The sequence below is a fragment of the Malus sylvestris genome, chromosome 2 (assembly GCF_916048215.2).
Source record: "Malus sylvestris chromosome 2, drMalSylv7.2, whole genome shotgun sequence".
Taxonomy (NCBI): domain Eukaryota; kingdom Viridiplantae; phylum Streptophyta; class Magnoliopsida; order Rosales; family Rosaceae; genus Malus; species Malus sylvestris.
In genome coordinates this window covers 11,940,002-11,955,982 of record NC_062261.1, presented here as the reverse complement: position 1 = coordinate 11,955,982, position 15,981 = coordinate 11,940,002, and the positions used below count along the sequence as shown (strand labels likewise).

General features: G+C 38.5%; 1 protein-coding gene and 1 long non-coding RNA gene across 3 annotated transcripts; one reads left to right on the top strand and one right to left on the bottom strand.

The window, feature by feature from the left end:
• Positions 1–1,200: 1,200 nt before the first annotated feature.
• On the bottom strand, positions 1,201–2,621 carry LOC126611431 (uncharacterized). Its single transcript, XR_007618867.1, has 3 exons — positions 2,241–2,621; positions 1,637–2,130; positions 1,201–1,525 (listed from the first exon to the last, which is right to left on the bottom strand). It is a non-coding gene; the product is annotated as an uncharacterized LOC126611431 (long non-coding RNA).
• A 2,972-nt stretch (positions 2,622–5,593) lies between these two features.
• Positions 5,594–12,730, top strand: LOC126604997 (NEDD8-conjugating enzyme Ubc12). Of its 2 annotated transcripts, none has more exons than XM_050272353.1 (6): positions 5,594–5,786; positions 6,595–6,708; positions 11,356–11,464; positions 11,967–12,045; positions 12,162–12,278; positions 12,365–12,730. In XM_050272353.1, exons 2-6 carry the CDS (start codon positions 6,600–6,602, stop codon positions 12,500–12,502), a joined length of 552 nt encoding a protein of 183 aa, XP_050128310.1. In that variant the 5' UTR covers positions 5,594–5,786; positions 6,595–6,599; the 3' UTR covers positions 12,503–12,730. The 2 variants fall into 2 exon arrangements, with proteins under 2 accessions (XP_050128310.1, XP_050128316.1); XM_050272359.1 differs by having other exon boundaries at positions 5,594–5,912.
• The last annotated feature ends 3,251 nt before the right edge of the window (positions 12,731–15,981 follow it).

Sequence of the window (15,981 nt, the reverse complement as noted above, 5' to 3'; positions counted from 1 at the left end):
AAGCATGATTCCCATGAGGATTGACAAAACTGTGATTTTTTTATTTTCTTTAACAAAAAAAAATCCCATAACTTTCAATTTCTTTTAAGGGTTAATTACACTAACACCCCTTCAGGTTTATCGTGTTTTCACAATACCCCTTACGTTTAAAACATAACACTAACATTCTCTGAGGTTCTAATTTACTTTCACATAACTAGAGATGGCAACAGGATAGATTGGGTTCGGATGTGCCATCCTCATACCCAAACCCGTTTATTTTCCCTGAACGCGAACCTGTAGAATTCCCGAACGGGTTTTCCCCATAACCGAACCCGTCCGGTGATGGATTTTTGATCGGGGAACGGTTTTCCCCATTATGATATTTATATATTTATTTATTTACTTATATTATTAACTAAATGAAAAATATCAAAAAACGATATTAAATAAATTGCTATTATTAATACAATTGATACATTGCATCTAATAAGTAATATTAAAAAATTTATATTACTAAGAAAACATTTACACTCTTGAAAATTATAAGCATATAATTGTCGCATCCCGGCTTGGGCCCCGACCACATCCCGAACTCGACTCCATTGTAGCACGATATCGATATTTTTACATTAGGGGAAAGGGAAGTTCGGCTAAGCCACACAATGGACAACCTAATTTGGTATCGAATTCGCTATCCACGAGATTGGAACCTAAGACATCTTACTTATAAGTGAAGAGGAATATTACCAGACCATAGTACTGAGTGACATATGATCTACATTAATTAGGTATGAGTTTTCTTCAAGAAAGAATGTGATAGACTAATAGTGTTTTTTTGACTTTCGGTATGAATTTTCAATTCTAACAACATTTCTCATTTAATACTACGTTCTAATGTTATTCCTCTTCACTTGTAAGTGGGAGTTCTTAGGTTCGATTCTCGCTCAAGGCGAATTCGACCCACATTATTACTAGCCCATTGTGAGGCTAAACTCACCTCATCCCTCTTAGTATAGATAATACCGTTTGTTCAACAACAAAAAAAAACATTTAGATTCAAAATTTTGAGTGAATTTTAACATATGTACGTTACAAAATTTTTTGAAAATTCCAAAATCGAAATCAAAATGAATGTTGAAATTCTGAAAGTTTGGCATATCTTGAACTTAGAGATTCGTTCTTTTGGTGACCAAGAATTCATAGTTACCTACTCTTAAATTTAATGTCCAAGATGAGATTAAACATTAAAAACACATCTTTTTAACCTTCACTCTTAATACAAATTTAAAGATGAGTGACCAAGAATTTTTAATCACTTCTCGACGATGACTAACATTTTGCCTTAAACATCACATTGAAAACAAAGTTACAAGTCTTTTGGTAAGCCGCAACAACGTAGTACACACGACACAAAACGAGAAATGGACCTAACAGAAAAAAGAAGAAAATCGATGTGACATAATGCTCGTGAAACTCGATGCGACTTTTAATCCAAGAAGTGAATCGGTACACCTACATTGTGGATGCTGGTCCATTTTTTGCACTGGCAAACACACGACCAAGTGAAAACAGCATTAGGGATAACGCCAAGTTGTAGTTACAAGGACAGTAAGACAGTAAAAACCGAAATTACTAGTGTAAAATGATGCCATACCTATCTTCAACGTAACTATCTGAAGTCCCTCAACAAATGTTAACAGGAAAACTGAGGATCTGCGTCATGGAAAGTTGTCTCGTGCGTTATATTGGCAGTTTACTTGTAGTACATGAAGACAATGCTGAAGATGAAAAAACCAGCCATCTGCAGAATCGAAAGCCATGGTCGCTGCAGATTTGTCGACAAATAAGATCACAGGAGAGGGAGAGAGCAAAGAGACTTGTGTGGTAAACGAAGCTCCGTAATAGGGAAAGACACAAATGGCACATCCTCGGAATTTTGGACAACTTCTTCTGAAATCTTAAGATGTTTCCCTATATTAGCAGTTGAGCACCGTAACAACCTCCCACGACAAGCAATGGACAGTATCTGTCTCTAGAGTTATTTTCACATAAGGGCTAATCACGGTGAACTGCACTCGGACACCATTTGCGACATACGTATGGTTCCCAGCTCTTTTGAGATCACTCATATATCTCAATACAATACTCCTGCAAATATAAATAACTAAACGGCTTCAGATAATTCCTGCTACTTATAAATCATAACTTCAGCAAATATGTACATATATATATACATAGACAGAGTGTAAAGACATTACCAGGTCATCGTTAATCCTATAGATTGCAGGTTCATTAGTTTCTCTAAGTTTATTGTGTCTAACAAGAAGGAGAGTTAATAATTGGACCCAAGGAAATATACATCATATATGTGTCAATGTGTCTATATACATACCTAGATAGGTGACAGAAACAATATATATATATAATTCATATGTAATGAACGTGTCTTAATCGTGTATTGACCGTATCTTAACCCTATCTTAACCGTGTCTTGACCGTGTCCAAACCCTGTCCGGAGCGTGTTTGAGACTTGCCAGGGTTAATCCTATAGATTGCAGGTTCATTAGTTTCTCCAAGTTTATTGTGTCTAACAAGAAGGAGAGTTAATAATTGGACCCAAGGAAATATACATCATATATGTGTCAATGTGTCTATATACATACCTAGATAGGTGACAGAAACAATATATATATATATATATAAAGTTCATATGTAATTAACGTGTCTTAATCGTGTATTGACCGTATCTTAACCCTATCTTAATTGTGTCTTGACCGTGTCCAAACCATGTCCGGAGCGTGTTTGAGACTTGTCAGGGTTTCGCAGTGTCCATGCCACGTAGCCTGAAACATACCGTCAACTACATAAAGCAATAACCCATCATCTCAAAGCCATTAAACCCCATGGAGAGGTCATTTCCTAGCTTCCAAGAAAAATTAGGGTTAAGCGCATTAAGGAAAAAAGTTTGAAACTTGAATGTAGAGTGGAGCTTACCAAGCTAATGAATGCGCAATCCTTTTGAAAATCATCATTGGGAATCAAAATCTGGTCTCCAGCACCGCGTAATTGGTGTGATCAATACACCATATTAAAACCAATTCATCAAGTCTGGGCTATACGTTGTTTTTCTATCTATTGGGTGGACAAGGATTGTCTGCCCTCCCGTGCTCTCCTGTTTTGTGTGGTCACGGTTAAATCACGTCAATATTTTATATTAATTTTTTTATAAAGATAATAAAATAAAAATAAATAGTAATATAAAATATTGATGTGACTTAACCGTGACCACACAAACAGGAAGACACCAGAAATGGGAGGACAGACAATTCTTGTCCTTATTGGGCCTTCCTACTTTGTGGAAATTTTTGTTTATGAAGTGACATTACGCTAATAATTCAAATGTTATAATATTAATAAACGATATATTTATACTTTAAGAATAATAGGTGGGCAAAACAAGCTGAAAACTCAAAAAACCAACCAAATCAAATCGTTTGGGTTGGTTTGTTATTTTCTTTTTGTCCATTCTTTATAAAACCGAATCAAATTTGAAATACACGGTTTATTATATACGGTTTTCGTTTTTACAAACCGTGGATTAACGGACCAAATTGCTTATAATGAAATATATAAAATAATAAATAATATATGTAACATCTTGAAGTTATGAGATTATAAGTTTAAGACTTTTAGTCCATTTATGAGATTTAAGTATTTTGAAGTTATGAGATTGTCAAATTAAGTTATGAGGTTGACGGTTTGATGATTTTTTTTTTAAATAAAAGGATTTACAAAATATTCTAGTATTTATTTCGACATTGCTCTGAATTTGTTATTTTTTTTCCAAATGAATTTGTTATTTAATAGTAGAAACATGTTAAACCAAAAACCAAACCGCAACATTGGTGAATCGATTAATTACATCATTTTTATGTCTTTATGGTTCGGTTATGATTTTGATTTTAAACAAACCGAAGTGTGGGATTTGGTTCATGATTTAGACCCAAAAACAAACAAACCCAAACCACGCCCCAACCCCAGTAAATACACCTCAATTTTTTTTTTCAAAAAGAAGATATTATATGTAGTAAGGAGGTAGGGAAGTGGGCCTAGCCACACACTGAACTAACCATAATAATGTAGTTCAAATTCGTCATTGGCGAATCAAACTTAAGATTTTTCACTTACAGATGAATAACACCACTAGACCGTAGTACTAATGTCACATCCCCACCCAGGTCCACCACATCCCTGGCCTGTTCCACCACCGTAGCACGATATTGTCCACTTTGGGTTTACCATTCCCTCACAGTTTTGTTTTTGGGAACTCACGAGCAACTTATCAGTGGGTCACCCATCCTGGGAGTGCACTGACCTCCTTCTCGCTTAACTTTGGAGTTTCTACGAAACTCGAAGCCAATGAGCTCCCAAAATGTCTCGTGCTAGGTAGGAATGAGAATATACATATAAGGATCACTCCCCTGGGCAATGTGGGATCTTACAATCCACCCCCTTTAAGGGGCCTGACGTCCTTATCGGCACACCACGACCAGGGTTAGGCTCTGATACCATTCTATCACATCCCGGTCCAGGTCCACCACATCCCGGGCCCGTTCCACCAACGTAGCACGATATTGTCTGCTTTGAGCTTACCATTCCCTCACGGTTTTGTTTTTGGGAGCGCACTGGCTTTGGGTTCCATTGGAACTTCGAAGTTAAGCGAGTAGTGCATGAAAGCACTTTCATGATGAGTGACCCACTGGGAAGTTCTTATGTGAGTTCCTAGAAACAAAACCGTAAGGGCGTAGTCGGGGCCCAAAACGGACAATATCGTGCTACGGTGGTAGAGTGGGCTCGGGATGTGGTGGACCCCGGGCCAAGATGTGACAACTAAGTAGTAAATACACCCCCTTTTTTATGTTTGGACCAAAGAAATAGCTTTTTAAATTTTACGGAAAATAAAAAGTAGAGAGGAAAACAATTATCTTTGATAAAAAGATAAACAAATAATCATGTATTAATCAAAAGAGTAAATTGTAGTTATGGTCCCTTAACTTTAACTCAATTGGAGCAATGGTCCCTCAACTAAAAATCCATTACCTTTGGTCCCTCAACTTATCAAAACGTGCAGCTATGGTCCCTCAACTAAAAATCCATTACCATTGGTCCCTGAACTTTAATTCAAGTGGAGAAATGGTCCTTTAACTTTAATCCAATTGTAGCAATGGTCCTTACAATATAACTCGTTTTGACAAATTTTTTGACATAGTTGACGAAAAAAACCATAATTATACACTTTGATGAGTTGAGGGACCCTAATTATATAAATAGTCATTCCAACATAGCTTATTTTGACAAAATTTTGACAAAATTGATGAAAAGGACTATAGCTACACATTTTGATAAGTTGAGGGACCAATGGTAATGGATTTTTAGTTGAGGGACCATTGCTCCAATTTGATTAAAGTTGAGGGACCATTTGTACAATTTACTCTAATAAAAAATCACGAGAGGTGGCTCAGTGAGTCAAAGTTGAGTTGTAACCAAAAAAAAGGTTGAGTTTCAAACATTTTCGTTTGTCCGTGTTGCGAAGAAAAAGAAGGGGCGTAGAAATAAAGCGAGACGCGAATACTACTCTGTCATCTGTAGCAGCGTAGACCCAAAGAGACCAATCATCCAAACCTCCCCGCAAAACCCCTAAAACGACATCGTCCCATCCCAAATCTGCCCCCGCCCCCTTTCTCTCTCTCCGTACTTTCCCACTCATCCACAAAGTCGTCTTCTCTGCAGCTTCTTCTTACCAGGTCAGCATCTATGCATCCCAATAATACACTTTCTGTGTGTGTGTGTATATATATATAGGTGTATGTATATGTCGGCAAGTTTCTTTCTTTCGCTTTGCTAGATTTTCCAGGAAATCCGATCATCAGGTGCTTATAGTTTTGAAATTTCTTGGGTTTTGAATCTGATTGGTTGATAATTATGTCTGTTAATTTTTAGGGTTTATTGGGTTTTTAGTTGTTGGTTGTTCCTTTTGAGCAAGATTTGATTTTGTTTGTTTGTGTCCGATTTAGCAATTTATGATGCTTGTTTATTTGATTTTTGTAGAGAAGTGGTGTTAATTTGAAAAGGGTACTTTAAAAAGGAGTAATTTGTAAGTGTTTTATTACTTTAGGATTATTGTTTTAGCGATCAACGTGAGATTGTAAATTTGTAATTTGTTTGAAAATATCAGATTTAGTTTAATGATTTTGAGTATTAAGCTGCCAATGAACCGACAGTTGTATAGCATTTTAACCCGAAAGGGTCCAGAAAGATGAAAAGATTAAAACGAAAACAGAAGAAACGAAGAATAATTAAAGGACTGGTCACCCTTGAATAGAACGGTTTCTTGATTATGTTTTTCATGGTTGGTGTGTACTAAATTTGATGTTCATTTGGTTATTTTCAGCTTTCTGCATGAAATTTCAGTTTATCGATCTGCTTGGCATGCCTCTCACATCATGATTGATTCAACCTGTACTTGTAGACCAGCACAATTGTTGTATGTAGCACGAATGTACAATCACTTTAGGATTTTTAGGATCATTGTGTTCTTTTTCACTTTTTCAGGAGATATGATTAGGCTATTCAAAGTAAAGGAGAAGCAAAGAGAACTTGCTGAAAATGCGAATGGAGCGTCACCTGTGAAGAAGCAATCTGCTGGGGAATTGCGTCTTCATAGAGGTATTCCTTCTGTCCAATTGCAAATGGAGTATCACCAGTTATTTGTGATGGAAACTTGTACATATTCTTCTAGTTTTTAAATGCCTTTGATGTTCTAATTCCACAAATTAATTGAAATATGAGAGACGAGTGATTTTTTAATGTCAAGCAGTTTGTTGATTGTCAAGCAGCATGGATCAAATCTGTTAGATGGTTTTAATTTTTCTTGGTTGATGTCTTTCAACAACAACAACAACAACAAAGCCTTTTCCCACTAAGTGGGGTCGGCTATATGAATCCTAGAACGCCATTGCGCTCGGTTTTGTGTCATGTCCTCCGTTAGAACCAAGTACTCTAAGTCTTTTCTTAGAGTCTCTTCCAAAGTTTTCCTAGGTCTTCCTCTACCCCTTTGGCCCTGAACCTCTGTCCCGTAGTCACATCTTCGAACCGGAGCGTCAGTAGGCCTTCTTTGCACATGTCCAAATCACCGGAACCGATTTTCTCTCATCTTTCCTTCAATTTCGGCCACTCCTACTTTACCTCGAATATCCTCATTTCCAATCTTATCATTTCTTGTGTGCCCACACATCCCACGAAGCATCCTCGTCTCCGCCACACCCATTTTGTGTACGTGTTGATGCTTCACCGCCCAACATTCTGTGCCATACAACATCGCTGGCCTTATTGCCGTCCTATAAAATTTTCCCTTGAGCTTCAGTGGCCTACGACGGTTACACAACCCGCCGGATGCACTCTTACACTTCATCTATCCAACTTCTATTCTATGGTTGAGATCTCTCTAATTCTCCGTTCTCTTGCACGATATATCCTAGGTAGCGAAAACGGTCGCTTTTTGTGATCTTCGCTAGATTGCTCCGATCATTAGTGTGGATAAGTATATAAATGGATATAGATAGGAAAGCAAACACAAGATGTACGTGGTTCACCCAGATTGGCTACGTCCACGGAATAGAGGAGTTCTCATTAATTGTGAAGGGTTTACACAAGTACATAGGTTCAAGCTTTCCTTTAGTGAGTACAGGTGAATGATTTAGTACAAATGACATTAGGAAATATTGTGGGAGAATGATCTCGTAATCACGAAACTTCTAAGTATCGGAATGTGGTATCGTCTTGACTTGCCTTATCTGTCTCACAGGTAGATGTGGCATCTTCTCTGGAAGTACTCTTCCTCCATCCAGGGGTGGTATCTTTAACTGGTGGAGATGCACAAGGTAATGTATCAATTTCACTTGAAGCTTACTTGTAGTTTCAGGCTTGGTCAAGCGCGATACAAACCATGTAGTAGGAGTCCCTCAAGTTGCCGAGCTAGGGGATTTGCTGAAAGAGGTGACAGACAAGGTAAGCAATCAGAGCTCCGGCTGATTGTTCACATTCTCCCTATCTTGCAGGCAGCATGAAGGATAAAGAGAAGAAAAATGAGAAGAGATGATATGGGATACTTTTGCTTTTGAAGAAGTAACTTTCCACAGGCTTATTCTTGAACTGAGCTGGAGGGTTTTCTGGTTTCCTCCAGAGTATAAGGCCGACTGAAGAATTTGAGGGTCAAAACAAGTCCATCAAATCTAGAGTACGTTCGACCCTACTGATATGGGATACTTTTGCTTTGACAGAGTAATGGATGTATCGGCACGTGTGCTGTTACGCTTGTCTCCACATGCTTCCTTGTATCCTTCTCACTTGCCCTATCTGTTCCTCAGGCAGATGCGGTATCTTCCCTGGAAGCATAAGATGTTGAAGATGAGTACTCGAGAGCAATGCCAGGTAAGTAAGTTCCAGGCAGTCAGTTCCTGGCTGGAAGCTTGATTCCAAGTGCTGACTGATTGCTCTCTTTCTCCTTGTCTTGCAGGTAAGAACAAGTCCAAAGGAAAAGACAGGGAAAAAGCATGATATGGGATACTCTTGCTTTTAACCCTGATGATATGAGATATTCTTGCTCTAGTATAACTTGTTTGCAGAGGTATTATCGGGGGGAAAGAAAGCTGAATATTTCGAAAGGCTTCGTTGAGAGTGCCCTCTCATATATGAGGAAGGGTTGAGCATTTTTGCAGGTCTGTCTGTCCGTTGGGGATGGAGGTTGACATATATAGGAGTCTCCTTAACAACAAGTAGTAATGCTATTCCTTTACCCTGTCAGAGCACTTTGAAAAAGTGGTCTGTGGTATGTGGAAAGCTGATGTTGCGTGTGAAGATTACAGACAGCTTTATCCAAGGAGATCCGGCTCTTGTAGTTGGGAAAGTGTTGCCTCTTCGGTTTTCGAACAAGCAATCCTATCAGGGATCTGGCTCTCGAGATTCGGAGAACGATGTCTCTTCGATTTTTGAGAAAGCAATCCTGCTGGGGGTCTGGCTCTCGAGATTCGGAGAGCGGTGTCTCTTCGATTTTTGAGAAGGTAATCATGTTGGGAGTCTGGCTCTCGAGATTCGGAGGGCGGTGCCTCTTCGATTTTGGAGCAAGCAATCTTGTTGGGAGTGTTTTCTCGAATGTGAGTAAAGGTTGGGCATGTTTGCTAGTCTACCTTGCCACGAAGCACAGAGGTTGACACACAGGGACTTTCCAATTATCCAGCAATGGTACTGTTCCTTTACCCTCTCTTCGATTTTTGAGAAAGTAGTCATGTTGGGAGTCTGGCTCTCGAGATTCGGAGGACGGTGCCTCTTCGATTTTGGAGCAAGCAATCTTGTTGGGAGTGTTTTCTCGAATGTGAGTAAAGGTTGGGCATGTTTGCTAGTCTACCTTGCCACGAAGCACAGAGGTTGACACACAGGGACTTTCCAATTATCCAGCAGTGATACTGTTCCTTTACCCTTGTGGGTAATAATATGGGGTAGCTAGACCTTCAAAATTTATGTGTCTAAACTTTGTTAGTGCTGTTTCTTTGCTATTCTTTTACCCGTCTTGGTCAGAGCGATGTAGTGGAAGCTGCAAGCTTCACGTGCTCAACTTTGGCAGAGAACTTTGGCAAAGTTATCTGTGATACACATGAGCTACTATTGCGTGTGGGAAGTGGGTGATTGAACAGTAAGACTCATGTGCTTTCTACTTCACCAGAAGTCTTCGACAGAATGCCCATAATTTCCGCAAAGCTGAGTGTGCGTGTGACAGGTGCTGCCAAGGCTGGAAAAGTAGGTGCCTCTTCGATTTCTGAGATCGGCCCTCGTTGTCTCTGAGCAGCCCAACTTTTGAGAAAGCAAGCGCCTCTTCGATTTCTGAGATCGGCCTTCGTGGTCTTTGAGCAGCCCAACTTTTGAGAAAGCAGACGCCTCTTCGATTTCTGAGATCGACCCTCGTGGTCTCTGAGCAGCCCAGCTTTTGAGAAAGCAAACGCCTCTTCGATTTCTGAGCAGGCGCCTCTTCGATTTCTGAAGCTCCGTCGAGTGCAGATTTTTATAGGGGCTGGCATTAAGTTCCAAAGCACACTTGAATCTCCACCAGTAGAAGCTCCATTCTTACACTTCTAAGATCTTGATTTGTTCGACCTCTTCTCTCTTCAACACCTTTGAAAATGTCTGGCCCCTCCGACCGTCGTTTTGACTTGAACCTTGTTGAAGAGGCAGCCCCGCCTTCTCCAGACAACATATGGCGCCCATCCTTCGTCTCCCCTACTGGTCCTCTTACCGTTGGGGATTCCGTTATGAAGAATGATATGACCGCTGCGGTGGTGGCCAGGAACCTTCTCACTCCCAAAGATAACAGACTACTTTCCAAACGATCTGATGAGTTAGCTGTTAAGGATTCTCTGGCTCTCAGTGTTCAGTGTGCAGGTTCTGTGTCTAATATGGCCCAACGCCTATTTGCTCGAACCCGCCAAGTTGAATCATTGGCGGCTGAAGTGATGAGTCTCAAACAGGAGATTAGAGGGCTCAAGCATGAGAATAAACAGTTGCACCGTCTCGCACATGACTATGCTACAAACATGAAGAGGAAGCTGGACCAGATGAAGGAATCTGATGGTCAGGTTTTACTTGATCATCAGAGATTTGTGGGTTTGTTCCAAAGGCATTTATTGCCTTCGTCTTCTGGGGCTGTACCGCGTAATGAAGCTCCAAATGATCAACCTCTGATGCCTCCTACTTCTAGGGTTCTGTCCAGTACTGAGGCTCCGAATGATCCCCCTCCGGTGCCTTCTCTTTCTGGGGCTCTACCGACTGCTGCGACTTCTCCTAAGCAACCTTTGTGAAGGCTCTCTCTTGTTTGTTTATTTTGACTCATGTATATGTACATATTTGTAGCTTATCGGGGATATCAATAAATAAGTTTTCCTTCATTTCAACGTATTGTGTTTATGAATGGTGAAATAGGACATCGTTCTTGGTCCATAGTGACGCTGTATAACTTATTTATAGGGTTTTCAGGCTGGTGGTGCTTTAAGTCAATTCAAAAATCAATTTTAAAACGTAACTTCTTTAGCAAATGATTTACCCTGGAATGATTAGGGTTTCATTTTTTTTCAACTCAGGTAGACATTTGAAGTTGAGATAATTTCATGCTGAGTACAATCATTATTTAAATCTGTTTTAATTTTGTTAAAGGATAAAGGGGTTTAAACTGGTTTGTTGCTAAATTGTGTTTTGGATGTGTTGTTTTTTCGAAATGTGGCCACCATTTATTGAAAAAAAAAAACATTTTTGTGGCATCTGATGCAGATATATCTGAGCTGAATCTCGCAAAAACTTGTAGCATTTCATTTCCTAACGGCAAGGATGACCTGATGAACTTTGAGGTTACAATTCGTCCAGATGAAGGATATTACTCGTAAGAAGTTGAACTTTTTGTGTGTAAAAGATTGTTCACATAAAAGCTTTTGCCACAACTGCACATACTAATTTTAGACACCTCTCCTTTGTCAGAGAAGCTGAGTTCTTTCGTTTTCCACTCACACAAACACATGTAGATACTTGCTCGCACAAAAAATTGTCTATAAATTTAGATGTAGGCGGGGGATTTTCAATTGTAAGACAATGCATTGACTATGAAGTCAACACCGAAAATATTCAATATTGTTGTTGCTCAGGTGAACAATCATATATTGTTTCAACATTGTGAATGTCCTGCAGCCATTGTTTGCATTGACTATGCAGTGAAGTCAACACGAATACAAGCATTGGTGTTGAAGGTTTCAATATTTTTGTTACTTCTAAAAGAAAAATATATATTGTTTTTGTTCTGGAAAACAATTATCTATGTTGTTTTAAGATGTCCTATAAAATTAGCATAACGATCAATTAACTACATTCTTTTCCATTTGTTATTACAGAGGAGGTACGTTTTCATTTACTTTCCAAGTGGCGCCTATCTATCCACATGAGGCACCAAAAGTCAAGTGTAAGACCAAGGTAGACCTGCACATCACATATATTTCACCGAGTCTTGTTTAACCGTATTTGTTTCTTCTCTTCTGTTTGATTGCTTATATGCTACATTGTCTCGTACATGGTACAAACCCTCACAGGTCTACCATCCTAATATTGACTTGGAAGGTAATGTCTGCCTCAACATCCTACGAGAAGATTGGAAACCTGTCCTCAACATAAACACTGTCATTTATGGATTGTATCATCTTTTCACGGTACTAATGATTGTCTCGATGGTCCTTTGCGATTCGTTGCCATCTGCTATATGAATGCTTATTTTTCTCTTTGGTTTTGGTTCCAGGAACCAAACTATGAAGATCCACTAAATCATGATGCAGCAGCGGTGTTGAGAGACAACCCGAAGATGTTTGAGTCTAATGTAAAACGTGCTATGGCTGGTGGTTATGTGGGGCAAACGATTTTCCCCCGGTGCATGTAGCTTTTGTTTGGTACCACCAAAGTGCCAATTAAGGTATTTACCAATGCTCGAAATGCAAGTGGGGTTGTAATATTTGTTTGCAGATTGCACTTTCTTTGTTCATCCTTTAAAATGAAAGAAAATTTATCGACGGAGCTGGGGGCAGTAAAATGTATGTCACTGTAACTGTTGGTATGCTTTGTATGTTGACATGAATTTTAATCTTCATTTGTAATAAGGATTCATCTCTCTCTCTCTCTCTCTCTCTCTCTCTCTCTCTCTCTCTCAACAAACAAATATACCAATCTCGACGACAAGATGGATCATCGTTAAAGAATCACGGCATTTTTCTTTTGGCTCTTTATCCAAAATAGTTCTTGAGATTAACGAAACTCTTCACTTTGGTTTGTGGGATTTAAAATCAATAGAAATGGTCCTTAGATGGGTCATGATCAATCATTTTGGTTATTGTGTGAGAAATTTTATTAAATTGAGGGTATTTTTGTCAAATTAACAATTTCTCTTGAACTGGTAGTTTATTCAATTTAATAGAGATTTTTCATAGAAAGACAAAAATGATTGATGGTGGACAATCTTAAAAATTATTTCTGTTGATTTGAAATCTCAAGGATTAAAATGAAGGGTTATGACAATCTCAAGACCATTTTAATTAAAAAAACTTTTCTTTTTTCGTACTTGAATTACAACATTAGTTTTGTTAACGAAAATCTTTTAGTTGAACCGTAAAGTAACCGGTTTGATCCGGTCCCAAGCAGTTTGGGCTTTAACCCATTTTATTTGATTTTCGTTGCTCTTGCCTTATCATATAGGGACGTGCTATCTACATACCTCATTTTATTTCTCACACATCCTTTGATAATTTATGTCATTTGATTTTTTTCAATTCATCCGATCTGAAGATTGAAAATTAAAAGTGTGTGAGAAGTAAAATGGTATGTGTGAATATCACATCTCATTATATATTGCTTGAAACTAAATCATAAAACCAATTTGATTTTTTTAGGTTATACTAAGTTGGGTGTGGTTTGGGTTGGTTGATTTTGGGTCTGAACAGCGTATCGACCGCACGCTGGAGCTTGCCTTAATCAACAGCCGAATCACAATGGGTGAAAACCGATGTAATTGTTTCAGCAATATTGCAATTTGATTTGGTTCCTAAAATATATATAATATATTATATTTGTTTTTTAATCAGATAATATTGTACATAATACGTGTTACTTTATATAATTTTTTTCTAAATTATAAATTGTTTGGTTCGATTAACCCAACCTTTGTAAAATCAAAATTGCATACTAAATGGTTCGGTTTGGTTGGACTCTAGGGTTTTCAGTTTGTTTGCCAGCCTTAAACCATATATAAAACTCCATAAATTGTTACTAATATTTGCCTACATATTTTGTGTGTATGAACATATTTTTTTAGAAAATGAGAAGGAGAGAGGGAGAGAGAGCGAACGTGGGGGGAGTGGAAGGTTTAGGTTTTTGTTTTTTTTGGTTTTTTGTTTTTTGTTTTTGTTTTTTGTTTTTTGATATTGGAGGTATTTTTAACATCACCTATAGGTGATGCTTCAATAAAAAACAGTAAAATTTGGACATGTGAAATTACATTATTGCCCATCATTTTTTTTGCATGATAGAAGACTAAGTAGTCTTTTCACATTCTTTTGGTTGACAAAAAATGTTTAATTAATTAATAGAGATTGTATACTCAATAATACTATTTAATTCTTGACACTGGTGCATTACACGATAGTGGGTAAGAGAGGCTGAAATCTTTCCAGTATATGAAAAAATTAACAAAAAATTGGCTCCGAAGCCAACAGTTGGTCCCCTTCAACAAAGAAAAATACTATTACACCATAATCCTAATTGAAATAGAGCTCGTTTGGATATGCTTTTAAAATGACTGAAAACGTTTTTGGAGAAAATGTTTTTAGAACCAATCTTTAGTAAAGATGCAAATAAATCCTGAAAAAGCACTTAAAGTGTTTTATGCAAGAAGCACCAGTTATGTGTTGCTTTCAGGAAGCACTTTAAGTGCTTTTGGAGCCCAAATTTTTTTTTCTCTAAAAGCGCTTTCAGTCATTTTAAAAGCACATTCAAACGAGCTCATAAACTTCTTAAAGTTTAAAACACAAAAATTATTGTGAACTTTCCTAGTTTAAGTGTGATTGTGTAAATCCTAGATGAGATTTGATTATAATTATTATTTCCTTGACTTGTATTCCTTGTGGATGAGGATTTCTTCTCTACTTTTACCACGTATGGGGGATAAAACATCCTCAATAAACAATTCCCCTACGATTCTACAAACACATCTCTCATCTCTCTCTACTATTGTCGTCGGCCCCCTTCTCCTTGTCAGATAAAATAGGCTACAACACGTTATCAACACACTCCTACCGTTGTGCTTAGGAATATGACGTTGAAGCTTTTTTCTGCCTCAAACCAGTTCATCCATATCATCACGCAATCAGGTTTTTCCAAACAACGGTTTTATCTTGATATTTTTGCAACCCTGATAACATGAACATTTACCATTATGCATGACCCAACTTTACGTTTTTCGAATTTTAGATTCTACATAAATTGTATATGCATTATATTCATAATTGTTGAATTACGTGAATTTGATATTTGCCATAAATTGCACCAAATATATGTACATGCATTCAAATATTTGAATTGATTATGCATTGAATTGAATTGAAAAAAAATAGAAAAATTGAAATCAGGAAACCTGGTTCTTTCGAACCCGTGACCTCTATCACCTATCCATGTAGATGGGCCCCCGAGCCAAGAACCCAGACTGGAGCTTCTGCCCCTAGCCCAAAACCTAGAACTCGACACCCAAAAAGTGTTGCCACCCTTCAGCCATCGTGCTGCATGGCCTGCAGCCATGCCCAGCCACCTCGGCTACCCCCCCCCGACGACTTGAAGATCGTCCATGGTGTCCCTTGGTTGAAGATTCCTTTGAATCTCATCGAATTTCTTGAAATTCTGATTTTAATTTCCGAGGTTTTGGTTGAATTGTTGAGATTTCACAATCTTGATTCGTAATTGTGGTTAAAAACACCCAACAAGGGTGCCCCGAGTCCCCCAATCCAAGAATTGGCCACCTACAGTGGCGGTGTAGGTCACTTTCTCCGGCAACACCTCCTAGCTCTGGTAGGACTTCTTGGTCCATCCCTACCCCAGTTTGGGCCTGGTATGATCTTTGGCCAGAATTTTTTTTTCCTTTTACCCAACCATACAAAAAAAAAATTGTAGGGCCTGCCAACTTGGGTCGACCCAATTCTTGACACCAGCCTATGCGACTTTGGTGTCCCGTATCCCCATAGCACCAGATATGTGCCCTTTGTTTGGGCCTGCATCCCAACCAAGCTAACCTAGCCCAATTTTTGGGCTTGGGCTGCACGTCCCTAATTACTTAGCCCACCCATGGGCTTAGGCCTTTCTTTTGGGCCCCGAGTTTAA